General features: G+C 41.5%; 1 protein-coding gene across 8 annotated transcripts in view; it reads left to right on the top strand.

Moving 5' to 3' along the window:
- SLC10A7 (solute carrier family 10 member 7) overlaps window positions 1-20,920 on the top strand; it is a 130,726-nt gene that overhangs the window by 56,604 nt on the left and 53,202 nt on the right. Inside the window, exons 6-8 of one of the 8 annotated variants that reach the window (XM_079990625.1) lie at window positions 16,772-16,875; window positions 17,501-17,568; window positions 17,932-18,431. The exons of 4 other annotated variants lie outside the window; for them this stretch is intronic. In XM_079990625.1, the coding sequence (XP_079846751.1) occupies window positions 16,772-16,875; window positions 17,501-17,568; window positions 17,932-18,146 (387 nt within the window). In that variant the 3' untranslated portion in view covers window positions 18,147-18,431. Of the gene's footprint in view, window positions 1-16,509; window positions 16,742-16,771; window positions 16,876-17,500; window positions 17,569-17,931; window positions 18,432-20,920 lie in introns of those variants that run through there. 3 more of the 8 variants (XM_079990628.1, XM_079990626.1, XM_079990627.1) reach the window with 3 other exon arrangements.

The raw sequence follows: 20,920 nt of genomic DNA, 5'->3' as shown, positions 1-20,920 counted from the left end.
CACGAAAGAGACAGAAAGACTGAAAGCACATACACACTTGATTTTTTCAAGGGATCTGAGTACAAGTTGGATTCAGTAGAATCAATCTGAACCTCAAAAAGCATGTGGGTGAAAGAGGCAATGGGAAAGATTTGCACTCTTCCACCTTAAGCTCTAAGTACTTAACCACCCTCACTACTTCATGACTAGGGGGCAGTGAGTGGTGGAGGGAGGTCTCTGAGGCTTCATGGATATCAGGAGAAGATCTCAGGTGTGCCACTGTACCCATGAACACCATGCTGGTGATCCCTAAGCCCTACAGACTAGGCAGGTTTCCATATGTCTGTGATTTCTCTGTATCCTTAAATATTCTAAATTTCCTAAATATTGTCACAGTCGCTGTCTAGACTTTTGTATGAATATCCTCTCTCTGCTAGTTTAATTTGAAGTAGCCAAGCTCACCATAGTTATAAGCGAAGTGCTTTTCTTTTTAATGATAAAGATTTGAGAGGGCGGGTATATGTATGCATGTGTGTCATTGATTGCCAGGAAATGTGGCGATGACTAGCAAATCCAGTCAGAGGAGTCATGTGTAACATTATCATTGATGGAACATTTTTTACCATTAAGCCTTCAAACTCTCTTCTTCAGCTGTCAACACATGGGCACTTTTCTGGAGCCAAATTCTCTCACGCTGTGCACTGCCTGCAGCTTGCCTGAAGCTCAACTTTGACTGAAAATGTTGATTTCACTTCTTTTAGCCTTGTTCTCATTTAGCGTTAAAACCTGCCTAGAGTCTGCCTTTTATTCTGTAATGTACACATGCATGTGTCAGCCCTCGCACACTTCTGATGTGAAGTTAAGGTGCTCAAAAGATATGCTAGTAATCTCTATGAATAATTGATTAGAGATGAGTCTGGCGGTGTTAATTGTGAGGTGCAGCTGAGTGAATGCCAAAACAAAAGCTCTTCTGAATGTTTCCGGGGAAAAACTTGTAAAGTCTTTAGCATTGAGCAACAGGGTCAGTGCACCGAAGTGGAATTTAAAGGATGCTCTTGACTGTAATGGATTTTGACTTGCTTTTGTCATGTGCCTCAGTGCATCATTGATTGGGCACTCATTTGTTAAATCAGCTCTATTTTGTTGTTTGTCAGACCATAGACTGTTGAAATCTTCTTTTAAAAAAATCAAAACCAAAAAAAATCTCTTTACGAAAAAGATGTTAAATTATCAGATTTCATTGATGAAAATGTCATGTGGATATAACTGTGAAGAAACACATTGTGGGGATATCCACCAGCTTACTGGGGAATGAAAGGAATGAGTTAAGATTTATCTGAACTATTGATCGTTCATCTTCTTAAATGCTGCCTTTAAATTCAGCTCAGGGCTGGTCTCCAAAACTATTTCAGCTGGAAAAGGTCTTAAACAGTGTGCACTAAAAAGCATTGCTCAGGCTACACACTATGCCATATCCAGTTTGGAAAATGGTTATATAGGAAATCTGATGGATAAAGAGTAAGTAATGGGTAATAGGATTCTCAGCTTCAAGGAGGCTTCTGAGTATTGGAAAATGCAACCTTCTGCAGTGAGCTGGAGTTTTCAAGGTGCTGGGGGGTAGCTAGAGCACAACATTATAAAGAAGTAGACCCTGAACATGTATGATATATCTTCATAGACATAGGTGGTGTTGCCCTTGGAATGAATATTTACTTTCCCCAGATGATTGCTGATGGTTGGGAGTAAGTGTTTATGGTGAATTCTTGAGTAATTTACATAGGTATGCATTTAATTTACATAGGTGTTTAGTAGGAATGTTACTTTTGATATCTGAGGGAAAATAATGTGTTTATAGTTAATTGCTGGTTTGGGGGCTTGCAAATAGTTTTCTGTTGGGACACAGGAATGTTTTCATCTTTCCTATGCTCAAAGCGATTTTATCTTTTAGCCCTTATTGTTTGGCTATGTTTTATGTTGCTTCTGGAATGGGCACTTTTTCTTCAGGTAGGAAATCAACCTTTGGGATGAACAGATTTTGGATTCAACACTAATCCTTACTGCAGCCATGGGGAACCTTTGGTCCTCCAGATGTTGCTGAACTAAACCTCTCATCAGCCTCATCAAGCATGGCCAACAGCAAAGGACAATGACATGTAGTTCACAACATCTGGAAGGTCAAAGGTTCCCCAAGCCTACTTTAGAGGGTCTCTTTGGTCACTCTAAACTAGACCAACTACTGGAATGGGATTCTTCTGCACCCCCACAGGCACAGAGGTCTGATGCAGATGCTCTCCCCACCCTGCTTACCACTCTTCTTCCCATATTTTCCCAACAGTTGTGCCAGGCTGATTGCTGAAGTTGCCATCCAGCATTTAAGCTGGGCAAGTTAAAGTTTATGTTGCTGCCTTTGTGTACTCAACCAGCTAGAAGTGTAGCTAATAAAGATGTGCCCTGTTTTATTTGCTTAGCAATTATTTGCTTAGGGATTCCAGTGAACTCCTCTTCCATGGAGATCACAATGTATTTGGGAATATTATTCTTCCTAATCCTTTATAATTCTAAAATAAATAAGTAGATCAATCCATGTTTACTAACCAGCATAATGGGCTGTGAGAAACGGGAAAAACTAACTTAAGTATTCAGCATTGCTTATTGCTCTTATGCGCTGAAGGATGAATGCCTTCGTCATAGACAAGGCAAGGTTTTCTGTTTTTGCAACCCTTGCAGAAATGGGGAAACAGTGAGTTGGAGCAAGTCATCCTTTAATCTCAAAAGGATCACAGGAAACTGATTTTTTATACTGGGTCAGTCAATTGTCTACACTGACTAGCAGTAGTTCTTGAGGGTTTTAGACAGGAGTCTTTTGGAGACCTTCCCAGAGACACCAGGAATTGTTCCTGCGATCTTTTGTGTGCAAAGTACACACTCTGCTTACTGAATTTCCCAATACTATAATCAGTTAGTCATAAATAACTTAATTATTTGATTTTAGTGGCATGGAAACATGCCTGACATAGCATTGCTCCAGCCCAATGTTTGTCCATCTATGGTAGCAGATCCTCCAAGGAAGCATGGGTGCTTGATCCATCAAATATTGCTCATTTTAGATTTTGAGCAAAGATTAAGAAGTGATTGAAAAGTGAAACGTGAGCAGATGGGAGAAGAAAATGAATATACTCAGTACACATTACAGTAACCATGTAATTACTTAAACACATACCCATTCCCATCTAGTGTGGTGTTTCCCAACTGGGGGCCCCCAGGATATTCCAAGGGGGGCAACAGGTGAAAATTGGATAAATGGGGGGCCATGGCACGAGACTAGGGGACCACAGAGGGAAGTGAGAAGTGAAGAAAACAGAGCAGTGACCCAGAACAGAAAACAGAGAAGTGAAGAAAATAGAAAATGGAGAACTAGAGTGAACAGAGAAGTGACTTGGGCTTCCCAGTGGATGGAGCACCACATGCACTCTGCGGTAACATCACTTCTGCTTCCTTCTCCCTCCCACTTTCGCACTCCACCGCTGTGCGCACCAAGCTGTCCACATCTCGTTTGTCATAGGAAGGAGTGTGGCTAAAAAAGTATGTGGAGTGCTGTTTCTTCATGCAAGTATTACTGTGAAAGGAGATATGTTGCTGCGTGCAAGAGTTACTCAGCCTAATGCGGAATTGCCTTAACATAGTGGGCACAGAGGTGAGCTTTGGTTATCCCTCATAGAAATAGAACCGGATATTAAATAGCTTGTTTCTGGTCATCAAGCAAAAGAGTCACATTGTGAAATACGTAAAGTATAAATTTTTATGTAATTCTATTTTGTATAAATTATAAATAAAGTATGTTCTATTTGAAAACAAAACATTTAAATAGCTACCTTTCTACTGGTAGGAAAGGGAGGCCACAGGAAGGAAACAATGTCAAAAGTGGGCCATGGTCGGAAAAAGGTTGAGAAACACGGATCTAGTACTGTACACTGTTATCAAGCAAATCTTGAATTCAAGCAGCTTTGTGGGAGTAAGGCCAATGCGAAGTTGGCAGTCACTCCACAGCATAGTTTTCTTGGATTCTCTCATCCTTCATTCTCACCATGCCTTTTGATCATGTGAATTGATCATCAATCTCTAATGAAAGAGTGAAATCTAAATGTGAAACCAAATGGAACAATCATTCAATCAAACCCTTTATTGTAACTTTGTAGTCCATTATATTTAAAGTAGGGTTTTTATATTACCATTATCAGAGATGATATAAAAGCATTTCACTTAGTGTTGAACTTAAATGATCATCCAAGCAATTTTCTTCTCCCTGAATTCAGGCAGCTGAAGTTACTATTATCATTACTATTACTATTGGCTGACTCAGTTGTCTGTTTGCATTATCCTCCAAGTTGCCATGGTGTCATTTTATGGCTTAAAAGACAGAGCAAATTTTAAAGTATTTATTGCAAGTATTATTTGATTTTACATAGTCAAATGCTTAGCAAAGGAATCTGTTAAGTTTCTAGAGTTTGCAGTGTTTGCTGGCAAGCAGCTCATTTCGTTGATCTTGGGGCTGACAGAAAACACTTTTTACAACTGAAATAAACTTTTAAAAGCTGACCCACAACTTGCAGCAAAATGCTGATGTTCTGGGTAGGGGGAAATGCTAGAAGTCATAAAATTGTTGCTTCCTCAACCCACATCAGAGAAGTCTGATTTTAAAATTTTAATTTCAAATTCCATAGGAAGCTTAAAGCTCTCTTGTACAAATGGCTACAAGGATCTGGCTTCAATCCTAAACACACTTGGGTAGTATGTGCAACTTACTTCTGACAGTATAAGGTAAAGGTAAAGGTACCCCTGCCCGTGCGGGCCAGTCTTGACAGACTCTGGGGTTGTGCGCCCATCTCACTTAAGAGGCCAGGGGCCAGCGCTGTCCAGAGACACTTCCGGGTCACGTGGCCAGCGTGACATCGCTGCTCTGGCCAGAGCCAGAGCCGCACACGGAAACGCCGTTTACCTTCCCGCTGGTAAGCGGTCCCTATTTATCTACTTGCACCCGGAGGTGCTTTCGAACTGCTAGGTTGGCAGGCGCTGGGACCGAGCAGCGGGAGCGCACCCCGCCGCAGGGATTCGAACCGCCGACCTTTCGATCGGCAAGTCCTAGGCGCTGAGGCTTTAACCCACAGCGCCACCTGCGTCCCTCTTCTGACAGTATAGGATCACATAATAAAGAGTTGTTTATTCACACACATATGCATAACAACACATCTACAATACTGGCACTCACATTGTATTCTTCTGATTCTTTTCTAAATGTGCATTCAGTTCCAGGTTCTAACACTCCTTTTACACTTCATTACCTATTGCATTATGGAACAGTGGCTTTTTGATCAATATATATCCATGTCATGTTAAATTTCACTCTCCATGCTGCTCTGTCCCATCTGGAGCAGCCGGGGAGTTATGTGAGGCTGCTGTTTGTGGATTTTAGCTCTGCTTTTAACACTATCCTCCCCCATAGACTGGTGTCCAAGCTAGAGGCGATTGGACTCTCCAACTCCACCTGTCTCTGGGTTTTGGATTTTTTGTCAGAACGTTCTCAGAGGGTTAGAGTGGGGTCACATATGTCCACAGCCCTTAGCCTTAACACCGGCTCACCACAGGGTTGTGTGTTGAGTCCCCTGCTCTATACTCTCTATACGTATGATTGTACAGCCATCTATCCCAGCAACAAAATCATCAAGTTTGCTGATGACACTACGGTGGTGGGGCTCATTTCAGGAGGGGATGAGTCCGCCTATCGGGACGAGGTGGAGCGGCTTTGTGTTTGGTGTGGAGAGAACAATCTGGCTCTTAATACGGCTAAGACCAAGGAATTGGTGGTGGATTACAGGAAAAAAAAGGCGGACATTCAGCCCTTGTATATCAAAGGGGAACGGGTGGAGAGGGTGGCGGAATTCAGGTTTTTGGGAGTGACTATCGATCAGGGCATGACTTGGAGCGCAAATACCACTGCTCTGGTGAAGAAGGCCCAGCAGAGAATTTATTTCCTCAGACTTTTAAAGAAGAACAATCTGAGTGAGAGACTGCTGGTGTCCTTCTACCGAGGCTCCATAGAGAGCATTCTCACATACTGTATTTGTGCCTGGTTCTCCAGTTGTACAGCTAGGAAGAGGAAGGTGCTCCAGAAGGTCATAACCACAGCCCAAAGGATTATTGGTCATCCTCTCCCATCTTTGGAAGAACTGTACAGTTCCCGTTGTCTTAGGAAAGCAAACAACATCCTGCAGGATGCATCTCACCCGGGATACAGTCTGTTTGCACTACTGCCTTCTGGCAGGAGATATAGAAACATCAAGTCAAGGACAAATAGACTGAAAAATAGTTTCTATCCAAGAGCTGTGGCCTTTTTAAATGCTGTAACTCGATAGTGTGACCTGGGAGTTTGATGGGTGTGGGTGTGGGTGTGGCTGGAATGTGGTTTGTTTGGTTGTTGTTGTTGTTTTGCTTTTGTTGTTTTTAAGGGATGGCATCCAATTTCGTTGCACTTGTGCAATGTTGCACTTGTGTAATGACAATAAAGAATCTATCTATCTATCTATCTATCTAATTTCATTCAAACCACTGGGTGTGGCATGACACAACAGCAGACATCATTGGTGCAGGGTTGTGCAGAGAATCTGCCCTTGGGTGAGCAAAATAACAACTTTGAATCCAAGCCTAATGTTTCAGATGAGACACATTAGCTGATACCAGTTGCTGGAAACTACGGTTGTGCTCAAATCCTGCTTGTGGGCTTCCCACAAGCATCTTGTTGGCTGCTGTGAAAGCAAAGATACTGAACTAAATGGGCCATTGACCTGATCCAGCAGGCCCTTCCTCTTATGTTCTTAAGTTGTGTCATACCATCAAATCTCAAGTCCTGATAGCTGCATTATCCAAGTGTTGTAGTTGCTGCGTTCCTATAGCTGCACTCTACACCGCTCCAGCAATGGTTTGAAATGTTAAAATCACATGATGAAGGAAAGGCCATGTGGCAAAATCCCACCTCAGTGCTGCGCACACATACATACATACATACATACATACATACATAAATACATGCTAGTGGTCCTTATGCAAATGCCTTCTGCATTATTTTCTTGTTTCCATACAGGGCTGCCTAAATCCATCTTTATTTCTATCCTTTCACTTTCACATGTGTTCATTCTGTCTTGTTTCTGCTTTAAGCTGAATTGTTTTAATCCTCATGTAAAAGGAAACTTGGCTTTGGTCCTTCTCTTTGTGATGGCCCGTTTCTGAGCTGGAAAATGGGCAGTGGCGTAGCGTGGGGGGTGCAGGGGGGGCCGGCCGCACCGGGCGCAACATCTGGGGGTTAGGGTTAGGGGGCGCAAATCCACGGGTTAGAGGGCGCAAATCCACGGGTTAGGGGGCGCAAATTACTTGCCTTGCCCCAGGTGCTGACAACCCACGCTACGCCACTGAAAATGGGTGAAGGAAAGCTGCTATCCACAATACCTTTCTTGTGTTGATTTATCCAGAGAGGCTGGCTTGGATCAAGAAGGTCCCTTGTGTAAGTGGAAGGCAACTCTCACTTAAGCCCCACCCCTTTCTGTATGTGCCTTGCTTCCAGTGTGGTGTAGTGGTTAAGAGCAGTAGACTCATAATCTGGTGAACCGGGTTCACGTCTCTGCTCCTGCACATGCAGCTGCTGGGTGACCTTGGGCCAGTCACACTTCTCTGAATTCTCTCAGCCCCACTCACCTCACAGAGTGTTTGTTGTGGGGGAGGAGGGGGAAGGAGAATGTTAGCCACTTTGAGACTCCTTCGGGTAGTGATAAAGCGGGATATCAAATCCAAACTCTTCTTCTTCCACAGTAGTTTGCACCATATACTATGCCATTTCTAAAGGCCTCTCACCCCTGAGGAGGGCTTATCAGGGGGCATTTGGTAGAGGCAGAAAAGTCACAGGACTTTTGCAACTATACAGCTGCAAATAAAATGTTTTAAATGTGTTTTAAATGCAATATGCACTGTGATACTAGATGGCAATGGTGAGCATTATGGAAAATTCAATGTATTTTTTAAAAAAGCATTTTCAGAACAGTTTTTATATGTGTGTAGATTCCACGATAGTATGAGCAGCTTTTGGATACTATGTATCTGGATCCAGCCCGCTGTTTTGTTTGGTTCCATTATTTAAAAAAGTACTTTAGGATCAACTTTGTCTTCCTATCTCCCAGTACAAACCTTCTGCATATTTCCTGTATATATTACTTTACTGGAGCTGCAGAAATGAGTTCTGTCTTTCTTCCGAGTCAACGGTGAATTTGTGCAGTTGTAATCTACTGTGAGCACTTTAATAAATCTGATGCAATTTGCTGAAGGCAGGTGGGAGACTAGAAATGGGATTGGATTGCAGGAACAGGAACTAGTGAGGTGTAGCTTCTCAAAGCAATTAGCGGATGAAATTTATAGGGAATCTATGTATGGCTGCAATGCCATGAATTCTTGGTAAATAACAAAGAGGGGGGAGGGGGAGGAAGACTCAGCATACAGCAACCATGGGAAACTTTTTCCAAGCCAGTTGCACAAGGTGTTTCTATTTCTCTAAATGAATTATAGGGCAAACAGTGGCAGATCACTTGGGGCAGAATGGACAACATCAACTTGTGACCATTTCTGGAAGCTGATCCACAGTAAGAGGATGAATATATATGGGGGGGGGGGCATGCAAAATTGCGGAGGCATTTACCTCTGTCTTCATGTTTTCACCTAGAAAGGCATAATAATATAAAGTAATGCATTTGTCCTGTTATTCAAGTTTGTTTGTAAATGCTCACTTTTTTAAAAAAAAATATGGATGGGTCAGTTTGCAAAGCTTTTGAGAATTTGTCAGACAGCTCTCTCTCCTCCCTCCCTCTCCTGATAATAGTAGTTATCCTCCTAGTGCAGTAGTTCTGGGACTACTAAAGTTTAGCATTATGAAAATATAGTATGTAATTTACTTGCACAGCCAATAACGCAACAAAGGTTGGGTTTACATTGGGATTGGCTCAAGTGCTTGCAGTAGAAATTTAGTTATCCAGAACTCTGCTTATTCCCAGGGGGTATGGATTGGTAAAGTACCAGCTGGTGCTTTCTGTTTGTAAAACATGAGATAATCTCTCTTGCAATGCTACAATTGTGATATCTATGGAAATATGCTTAGGAAAAAGAGGAGGAAATTGCTAGAGATAACATCATACCAATTTGTTTTGTTAGTAGCAGCTAGGTAACATTTAACTTATTTGCAATTGTTAGAAATTTTGGGTATCTTTTAAGTTGTCTTTCAGCAAATGTTTAATTTATATGACCTGTGATTCAGTTTCTTTTCTGGACAAGTAAATTTGGTTTTCCTTTTTTCATCTTCCATTATGTCTGTCTAAAAAGTATAATAATCTTTTCTCGAATGAGGCAAGATTTCTTCCCTTAACAAGAAAGTGAGGTGTTGTTGACTTCATATTTCCTTGGTTCCCCTTATCAGCTAGTAGCTTTCCATTTCTATAAATATTATATTGCAAAACAAAACAAATGTTTTACACAGTTGATCTTCCTTCTCATTCCCCTCCTCCTGCTTCATGCTTTACTTGATAAATGAATACTTAAAAGTTTCAAAAAAATTGCTCCCCTCTTAATTTTTTTGAAGCCAAAAATTCATTGTGGGTTTGTGGCTTTCTACATGCCAGAAAAAACAATCAAATGGCAAACCTGTGTTTTCCCCACCCCCCTCTTCTGAAATCCCCGACAAGCCCCAACACTTGGTCCTTGTACTGCTGTACAGATCTATTCATTATTGATGACTTGGGCCAGGCAGGCAGGCAAAGTGCACAAGCAACACATACATAGATTACCATAGTGTGAGGTTTGCACTCTGCATTTAGAAATTACCTTAATTCCAAAAGAGGGCCTCCACCCACCCACCCACCCACCACAACTGCTGCACAACTTCTATTAATTTATACTAGGGGCAGTATATTCCACAGAAACCATGAGCCATGCTGCTGTAGCAACAAGATCCATGAACATTTTTTACTAATTCTTTTTAACAAAATAAATAGTATAGGACATGTTCCATAAGGATCTAACTATTAATGAACAAGGAAATGTTCGTTAGTTTTATTTTCCAAGCATGTCAGACATACACCTCAAACGTAGCAATTATTTTTGAAATCCTATTGACTTGAAGCCAAGCATATATTTGTCTCTCTGGTTGCTGCTAGAAAATGTGAGGTTTTTCTCCGGAAGTCAAAAATACATGGAGAAGTTCCAAACTGTATTTTGTGTTTCCCAGCATGTGGACTCAAGTATATTCCTGTACATGTAATGTAACTGTAAAGTCCTAAACAGCCTCGGTCCAGTATACCTGAAGGAGCCTTGTTTAGGGAAGCTTTTAATGTTTGATGCACTATTGTATTTTAATATTTTGTTGGAAGCAGCCCAGAGTGGCTGGGGAAACCAAGCCAGATGGGTGGGGTATAAATAAATTATTGTTGTTGTTGTTGTTGTTGTTATTATTATTATTATTATTATTATTATTATTATTATTGTCATCGTCATCGTCATCATCCTATTGGAGCCAATTAGATTGTGCCAATTTTTCAATCAAGGATGTTCAGTGAAGTGATTTGGATCATAAAAACTCATATATTGCAGTCATTTACTATAGTATGTGATTCTTTTCAAAAAGTATTTTAACTGCATTATGCATATCCAGTTTGTGACATCTATGTCTATTCTGTAGTCCAATTGCAACTAGGGAATATTGAACAAGAACCAAGAACAAAAAGCAATAGGAAAATTGGTTTGAAATTCTAATGCTAATAGTTTAGTGAGTTTCCTTGGTTATGTCACACTGGTGCAGCACTTTCATGGGACTGGCTGCCGCTGGAGCTCTGGAGTATGGCTGCCCTGATTGGTTAGTTGCCAGTCATGTGCTTTCCTTTGTTAGCAGCTAGCTGCCCCTTCTCTCAGTGGCTGTACTGCTTCTTCCTAAGCTGCCTCCCTACCAGATGGTGCTTGTATTTCACCAGGCAGAGGTGGGGGTAGGGCTGCCTGAAAAGCTCCACCACCCCCTTCCCTGGTTGATGACCAGGTGTTTGGCGGGGGCAGGGGGGGTGGACCAGGAGCTGCCAGGAATCTTTCTCCATCTTCTGCAGTTGCACCAATTTCCTGCACTTGGGAAAGGGCTCCCTCTCAGTCTGCTAATTCCTACAAGCACAGGAACAACACATATAAGCATGGCAGTGGTGTTTATTGTGCAGCATCCAGGATGAGGTAAATCATGAAAGGCAAAGATGGGTGTCTGGGGTTGTCAACTAGCAACTCCAGCAGGACAACCTTGCCTTTGGAAATGGCAAGACAGAAAGAGGAACAGTTATAGCATCTGTTTATATGGCTCCAGCTGTATGTTGGGAACATCTTCACATAGTGCCCAAGTATTTGTTATGGAGCATGCCAGGACACAAGAGGTTCATACCATTTCCACCACTTGCCCCTGTAGGATTGCCTACCTACCAGTTGAAAGTGTTATACAGTACATTACTACATGCGTTTCTCCTTTCCTTGCTTGCTTCTGTGGAGTGCCCTTTCCTAGCACCCCCAATTTTTGGAGTGTTTGGGTATTTGTGTCTGGAGGCTAAAGATCTTAGGATTCTAGGCTGAGAAGTGGTATCAGTGTTTGTGAGTCGAGGCCCCGCTCCCCGCTTTGTGATGAAATAAGACACATGGACACAAGTATTTTAGGTTAATGGGCTAAAAAAGGCCACAGCTTTATTGGTTACAGAATGCGAGTGGTATTGGCTTAGGCATTGGATCTGAACAGACTATACTTGACTCCTGGCTGCTCAGCAGGGAGTCACACAAGGGTTAACAACCTGTAGGGGGAGCTTGTTGATGCAAATCAACTGGAAGCTTTCCACTAGAGTCACCGGGGTTGTGCCATGGCCCTAGCTACCACCTGGGCATCGGACAGGAACCACGGCCGCCGGATTCCTTTAACGGAATATCCTTCAAGGGGAGGGATAGGTGATGGCCACAACCTCCCCTCTAACACACAACACATTTTCCAGAGCCTAACTGCCAAACTTTACAATGTCATGCCGATTTGCTACGAGGTAGGCGAAAAACCAAGTGGCTGGTGCCAATCTGCCAAGTGGAAAAAATTCCTACCAGGCCCCTTGGACAACCAAGGTGACGAACCGAGGTCCATAGCAAGGTCAGGTGCTGAAGCAAAACCTAGAGAGAAGGTGGGTGATCTGAGGAAGCCGGAAGAACAATGGAGAGCCCGTGGGCTCACAGCCGTTTAAGTGTGGCTAAACCACCACCACCACCCCCGCCAGTATTGAGGGTGGCGGGGGGGGAGAGGGAGAAACACCACCACCATCATGCCATCTTCCTGTCATATACATTTTGTTCACACTGTGTGGACTGTACTAATGGTGATGTACTGTGATGATGTATTCAGTTGCATCATATCCTATGCTTTGTCTTGGCAATACAGGTGAGGTGGTCATTCATACAGAGGAAGGTGGTTTAAATAAAAATAAAATAAAAAATCCCTCCCATTAAAACCAATCAGTAGTGTAAAGCTGCACAACAGGGCGTGACTGTGAATTGAAGGGATATAGCATGTGTGTACTCCTCCCCAGAACCACCTGCCTCCCATCCATGATTCTCTCCCAGCCATTTTGGCCATTCCCTTAGTGTGTCTTCAACAGAACAGGTCTATAGGTAGCATGTTCCAATGATATATCTGTGGTGGTCTCTGAATCTTGTAGTCACTCATATAGATCTCTACTGTAGGGATTGCCTCATAAATCAATGGGAGTATCAATTTTGGCTTGATTGTGCTGATATGCATCAATAATTTCAATATACAAATGTCATGCACATTTCCCCATATAACATGCTTATTACATTGCTAAGATTTTCTTTAAAGAAAGCAGAATGGGTCATAGGCAAGAAGTTTCATGTGTGAATTTGCCCTGTAATGTATGCAAACATGAAAAATTATATTTCTTTTGATAAAAATGTCTCCCCTAATTCTTGCAATAGCTTTCATTTTATTAGATAGAGATAAAAAGTAAAGCCCTTTTAGTTTTAAATTAGAAATGAAATTGAATATGATGACTGACTGACAATGAAAACTGTTTGCTTAGAAAGGCTATATACTCTGGTTTGGAAATAGTGATGAGAAGCCATTCTGGAAGTGGGTTATATTTCACTTTCTAGAAAAGGAGTGTCTGCCAACATTAATTGTCTTTGCCATGGTGCATTCTTTTCATTTCTTGTATTGCCTTTGTCACCATTTGGAAATGGCTTAACACCCTAATGTAAATTTCAGATCGTAGAATCAACAGCATAATAAAACTTCCTTTTAAGTACTGTAGCAGGTTTTTTTTCCTGGAAAGTGGCATAGCACCATCTAGTGTAGAAGAACATTTCATTTTGACATAATTTTCTATTCCTAAGAATGCTATAACACTCAATTAATTGGACTGTTTCATGGAAGTTAAACTAAATTAGCACACACAGCATCCCAGTCCAAAATATTATCCCAGAAAACAATCAACAATACTCATGTAATCTCAGTCTGCAGATATGATTTAGCACTGCTGTGGTACAGTCCTCAAAATGTACAATTCTTTGTCTATATGTGCTGAAATAGAAAATAATGAGGAACATCCAGTATCAAACTGTTCCATATCCAGATTTACAGGATTTTTGCATTTAGTAATTTATCAACAGAAACTGGGAGCCCCTTCTTCTGTGTGTTTAGAATTGTTTATGTCCCTTCATATTACTGTAGACCCAAGGGGGCTTTGGACTTAAGTTTTAAAATGCCCAAATAGTTACTTGGATCATTGAAATCCTGAAAATTGGCCTATATACATAGTGTGTATCTGCAAGCACTTTAAAAAAAAATCTTTATGAAATTTGTCAGCATGAAGACACCCAAAATAAATAGGAACAATAAATGCAAATTTTGACCCAGCAACTCAGTAATAAGCATGTATCGTCAAGTAAATTTGTTTTCCAAAGCATTCAGATCATCAGAGACTGTGGAAGATAAGGGTTGACCAACACAGAAAATGTCAAGGGAACTATTCTGCATATTTTCTATAAAACGGTTTAGTAGGAACTTCTCCCTTAATCATCAACACAAGCCGCATACATTTGCAGTGCTGGGGTACCACTGCATTTCCAGGTGGGGTTGTTGCATATGTACAGCATAAGAACCATGCTTCTAGAAAAAGAGATGAGAATCCCTTGCATTTTAGCCTCACAACTCTGGTACACATGTCCAAAGCACATTGTCCATAGCTATATTAAAATAATCAAAGCGTTATTGATTTATCTTTTTGTAAATCTCTTTGAATTTTTTTTACAATCAAAGAGTATATAAATTTTATGAAATAATTAATGTGACAACAATTACATTCAAGGCCTCAACATTCAGAAAATACACTGGCAAGGATCCAAACAAGCACACTCCTCAATCCACATTCCCGAGAGGAATTTGGACTGGTGAAAGTAACTCTTCATGCTGCTGTAACTCTGGGAGCTTGAAAAGCAATTTGTGGAATGGCATGAGGGTCTGTTTAATGGGGGGGGGGGAGAGAAGCTATCCCCCCCAATAGCTATTTGGATCCCTGCCATAACTTAGGTACATAGAATTATAATTATTCCTGGCCTGTTGCTATACATCCATAGGACAGGGTGATACAACCATGAGGCATTAGAGTAGGTAGTACCACTCGACTTTATAGATAGGGAATACTAATTTGCAGGAACTCCTTGCAAGTGAGGGAGGAAATCTAGCATACCAAGGGAAACTTTCCAGCCTAGCCACTCCTGCCTGTTTGCTTTTTTGGTTTTATTTTATTTTTAAATAGAGTACTAAAAAAGAAAAGAAAGAAATATACCAACCCACATACCGTCTGAAGTGGTATGGTCCACTCTACCACCTCAGGTTTCTGTTGCCTCATTCTGCTGCATTTGTACTCTAGGCCTCCAAGAAATAGACTTTAAATTGTGTGTCTTGCTAAGATCAACAGGGACTGAATAGGCATGTATGAGGAAGCATGAAAAAATGTACAGGGAAGTGAGGTAGAATTGAAATACACATTGCTGATGGAGACAGAATACATGCATGAAAAAGAGAAAGTATGAGAGGTATGTGTAATGTATTGAAATAAAAAATAAAAATCCAATTTAAGTTGGTAATGTGACTATTGGCCAGTTCTCAGCAGAGAATTGTGTTTCAGAACATTTTGGGTAGACGCCCATGTAAATTACACATCCATTGGCAACATAAGGTCACTGCATCACCTAAAGTATTTGATAACGCAGGCAGATCTAGCTGCAGATGTTTAGTAGAGCCCCTGTCCCCACAGCAAAATCCATTAATCCTGTTCTGCCGGGCAGTTCCTTCTAAGTGTGTGTCCAAACAAGTGCATGAACTGTGTACACGGCAAGTCTGAACTGCATCCCACCTTTCTTGCTAACCGTGAATGGCGTATTAGACAGCAGCAACATCCCTTTGCAGGCGGTGTGTGAATTTCAGATCTATGTTCAAACTGTTCATGTAAGCTGTACTACCTTATGTTTCCAAATGCATATCCCATCAGAAGTATCTTCTGTATAAATACTACTGAAGCTCTTGTTTGGGCTCCCATAAATTCAAGTGTTGCCGACACAGAAGAGAGTGTGGGGTATTGACCCTTGTCTTAGAAACAGTTAAATATTATTTTCAGAACTGGACAACACTTGGACACCCATATTTCTATTTTAAATGACACATTTCTTTCCTGTGTGTATAAAATTGTCTTCACTCAACTGAGAAGTTTTTCTAGTGTGTAGAAGATGCCCTCTGCTGGAAGAGAGGGTTTCTCACATCTATATGTGTGGGTGTATGATGTATTATATAAAATAGCATGTATATGTATGTATGCTTTTTAAAAGTGATGCTTACTCAAAAACTGTTGCTCAACATTTTTCTTCTTCTGACCCACCACACACAAGTACACACATTTCTCCTCTATTATGTAAACCAAACATTGATTACTTTGTAAATTCTAATCTGCATATATCCCATATTTTTCTTCTTTGATGTTATATTTACTACATTTTAAATATTACATATCTATACATCTAAGTAACATACAAGCCATTCATCTAGTCAGATTATGCTTGCTGAGGGCATAGGATTGCAACTAAAGCTACAGTGCTATGCACATTTACCTGGAAGGAAGTCCTATGGAGCACAGTGGGACTTCTCAATTGATAAGCATAGGGCAATGAGCACAACATTACTGGGGGAAAATTACATTGGCTTAGTGCTATTCTTGTACCAGTGGGAGGCTGCATTGACAAAACTCTTATCCAGTCAATGGTCTTTTCCATCCTTGATGACAGAATAGCTCAAAAGAGGCGGCATAAGCTTAAAATGTTGTAATTGTAGCCAGTAGAGAGCCTTAGATAACTGCCCTTCTATCCATATCCCTACAGCCTCATTGGAGTGTAGGAACCCAGCTAACCCTGAAATCAATCATGGCACACTTTCAAAAGTAGAAATGCCCCAGCAAAGAAATATTATTCATGTGTCCTCTAACAAGACACACAGCATAGGGTTACATAACCCTACTACTGTGTCTAAAGCACAAGGAGCACACAAATTGGAACTTTGCCCAAACAGACATGCAACAGGTAGGGGATATGGTGGTGGGGTGGGGTTGGTCAAAGGGCAGATGAATGATGCTTGTCTTTTCAGAACCCTTCCAGATACTCTGCTTTTGAACACAAATGCCCAACAGGAACTTCATTGTTGCAACTTGGACTGCAACAACAAAGCACTCAGCACAGAAAAGCTAGGAGGTATAGCTCACTGCGGGGGTGGGGATGGGGAGACACTATACTTCAAAGCAGGTATCCCTCATATCCTCCATTCCTTCCAGCCAAACCACCAAGAAAAGACACGGGTGAGCAGAGCACTATCATAAACATCCACAGTGTTAGTGTGTCATCCAGCGTGGCATAGTGGTTAGATTGTCGGACTAGGACCTGGGCATCAAGGATTAAAATCTCCACTCAGCTCACTTGGGTGAGTTACTCACTCTCACAGGGTTTTTGTGAAGATAAAAATGTGGCGGGAGGAGAACTATGTATGCCACCTTGAGCTCCTTGGAGTAAACATGGGATGTAACTCAAATAATAAATAATGTGGGTAAAGAGTTTACAGTGGTACCTCGGGTTAAGAACTTAATTCATTCTGGAGGTCTGTCCTTAACCTGAAACTGTTCTTAACCTGAAGCACCACTTTAGCTAATGGGGCCTCCTGCTGCCGCTGTACCGCCGCTGCACGATTTCTGTTCTCATCCTGAAGCAAAGTTCTTAACCTGAGGTACTATTTCTGGGTTAGCGGAGTCTGTAACCTGAAGCGTATGTAACCCGAGGTACCACTGTACTGTACTGGCTTTATGACCCTCCATTTACTCAACAGTTTGCAGCAGTGTTTCCTGCATAGGGTACACAGGATGAATAAATACTGTGGAATACCAAGAAACCTAGGTAAGTTCTCACCAGAGCACCATGCATTTGATGGTGAGCACCAGAGCTGGGCAGTGGTTGGTTACAGCACTAGAGGCAGGGGATCCAGAGTAGAGCAAACAGTAACTGGAGACAAGACTTCCAGTGCAGCTTCATACGTTGACTTGGTGACTATTGTCTCAGTGACTTGCATTGTGAATTCCTCTTGAGATTGGGAGGAGAACCAAAGAGAGTTGAGTGCATATGGGGCATGAGTGATAGAAGAGCACATAGTAGCAGCAGTACCCTTTCTCAACCAGTCTTCAACAGCCCTTACTGAGTACTTTAACCACTGGGTTGCAACTGCTACCCATTATTCATCACTATCCCTGTGTTTCTCCACAGGCAACCAGAATGCACAGAAGCAAGTGTCTCCCTCCTCCTGTTGCCATGCAAACCACAAGCAAAAACACAAGCCTACAACTGTAGCAGTGACCTGTGGGGAGCTATTTATACTTATTTTCTTATGTTGTATCTTCCACATTTCTTCCTTCATTAAAGGCAAGGTGGTATCTAGACAGCCACCCAACCAAGCACTGGCAATACCCAGACTTGCTTAGCTTCAGCAAGGTCGTGGTCTTGTGTGCCATCAGACCACAACCTTGGAAATTAGGTGCTCCACTGCTTGCATAGTTCCTGTGACTTAGCAGAGTTTTCAAAGACATACAATAGGTGATGGATATCCCATGATGAAGAAAGCTACCTGTGGTACTCCTGTGTCCATCATGCCTCTCTTGAAGGCACGGAGGTCCTGCGAAAACAAGCAAGTTGGTTAGCCCATTACTATATGATGCTGTCAGAACTTAATTCCAGAAATGATGCTGCCAATAAAAGCTATGATTCATTCACCTGTGTTGCTGTTATTACTGATACTTTGCGAATAGAGTCTGCTTCCCTCAAACTCAGCTGTCTTCATAAGGGAACACACAATGGGAGGGAGCAGAAGGTTCTTTACAGTACCCCACTAGGGCTAAGAGACTGCATCTTGACCATGGTTTTGCCCCTTGAACACCAGCAAGGGTAGCAGGATGGCCCCTGCAGTTCATGGTGCTGCTGGCTTTTCCTCCTAGGAATTGGTTGTATGATAAATCAGGCTGCATGAATTGAAGGAGGAAATGGATGACATGTTCTGCTGAGGAAACACCACCTACTGGCAAGCAACCAGATGCATGTCCATGTGTGCGTATGGCTGGTTGCAGTGGAAGGGGGTGAGCAAAATGGCTGGTATCCTGGGCCTCACTGAGGCTGACAGTTGGCAGAGTGAGTATGTTAGTCCTTTCACTCCATTGGCAAGCACTCTCTCCTGTTTCAGGTGTGCATGTGTGTCTCCTCCCAACTCTTTCTCCTGGGAATCTAGCCCGAGATTGAACCTAAGATCTCCTGTGGTGTGTCTATGCTGTTTTCTAAGGCTAGAGCTCCATGTTGTTGAGTCCATCTAGTCCTGCCTACATGGCTTGTCCAGTAATCAGCATGCAAGGAGAACAAGGAGACTACAAAAGCCCCAGCACAGATTATTATTATTCTTCCTCCTGAGTATAGTACTCAGTGGTATTCCTGGGTTCTAGATCTGCTTCCTCTCTCTTTCCCCATCCAAACACCCAGTTGTCAGTGGGGCACCCATACAATCATCTTTGCCCTTTGGGAGTCATCTCACCTGGGTGGGAAATTCACACTGAACTAGCCGTCTTTAAGCAAACAAACAAACAAATAAATAAATGCTATGCTGCTGCCTTCTGTGGTGTGTAGCTTTCTGTTTTATGTGCTCCCACCCCTTGAAAAAAGCTTCCATCTTAATGTAAACATAAATATAAACTTGTTGTGTGCTATGCTCTGAATACACTGTGTGTGAGAAAATCTTTGGATTCATCCTGCATGTACGGCTCCTGATCCGAATCTTTTGCATTGTGGTATCAAAGTGGTATGTTCTGGTGGAATAACATTATCATGGCACTTCTGCTGCTGTTGTTAGTTTATTAGTGCCACTCCTACAATGGTTAGTAGGGATGCCATTAGTTTGCAGTACCAGCATGTGTGGGTGGAACTTGTAGGGGTGCTATGGCAGTGCCTGCTCATACTGGTACATCGGCTTTTGTTTCTCATGCTATTCTTGTGCACAAGTTCATGACTACTTAATGTTGGCTTTAGTGCTGGCTTAGCAGGGCCAGAGGACTGGTCTGCCTGATTTACTAGCAGACATTCTGTGTGTGCACATTGTGTGTGTCTGGCAGGTGAAATTGTTCCCAAGGTGACTATTTTGTAAATGGTAGAAACACTATCCATTTCTGACATCTAATGCTATTACTGTGTTTTGCATATGATGTGTCTAGCTGTGTTAATGATCCAATCCCTCCTCTTAAGAGACCACAAAAGATGCTGTCCTAGGGGAAAGAAAACCATGAAGCTTCCGATTGGGATTGGATGCCCAGGGCATAATCCCACCATCGAAAATTAAAACTGGCAGATTACGTCCCTTCTAATAAAGTAAAGGTTGTCTCACAATTGCATTTCTGATTTTATAATCCAGTCATTAAAATACAAACATGGGACCTCTCTTTTTAAAAACCTTTTTTTATTTTTACCTTTTGTCACACTTGTCATTTTTAATTGACTTGGAATATAGAAGTTGCATGCATTTGTGAAAATATAATTAAGCTCAACTTTTCATAGCCAGGTGCTTAGCCAAAAATGCAAAACAGATGAATGTTAGTTTAAGAAGAGCTGATTTAGCTAATGGCTGTCAATTCACAAAGGCTGCATTTATCACAAAAGAATATTGTAAATTATATCACATGTAAATAAACTAGATGGTTTTTCTCGCTTGATCTGGAAGTGTTTTAAAGTGAATTTGCAAAAAGAAAAATGGAAAGTACATGGGACAGAATTGTAAAAAAATTGGGAAATGCTGAAAATCGTAAACATTGGAAGAGAAAAAGACAGAGAATGAAATAATCATTTAGTATTTAAAAACTTATATTAAACTAATGGCGCAAGATGAAAAAGGCATACATATTTGGTAAAAGCAACTATGACTATTTTTAGGAGCAGAGTAGTACTCTTATCTGTAAAATGTGTTTAGAGTAATATTCTTTTAAAAATAAATAATCATGTCTGGTTTTTTATTTTGTTTTTGTTCTGATGTTACTGTTTCATGGGAAATTAGTTAGTTGTCCCATAAAGGGATAAGATACTAAAATGGAAAAGGATATATATCCTCCTTGCTTAGCTTGTTCTCTCTAGTGGCAGCTGATCTTCCCTGAGCAGAAAATTGGGTAATTTCCCTTCCTCTGACTGCTCAGGGAAGATCAGATGCTGCCAGAGAGAACAAAATGAACTC

The sequence above is a fragment of the Podarcis cretensis genome (assembly GCF_951804945.1).
Source record: "Podarcis cretensis genome assembly, chromosome: 9".
In the NCBI taxonomy this organism is placed as follows: Eukaryota; Metazoa; Chordata; class Lepidosauria; order Squamata; family Lacertidae; genus Podarcis; species Podarcis cretensis.
This window is presented reverse-complemented; position numbering and strand designations above follow the sequence as displayed.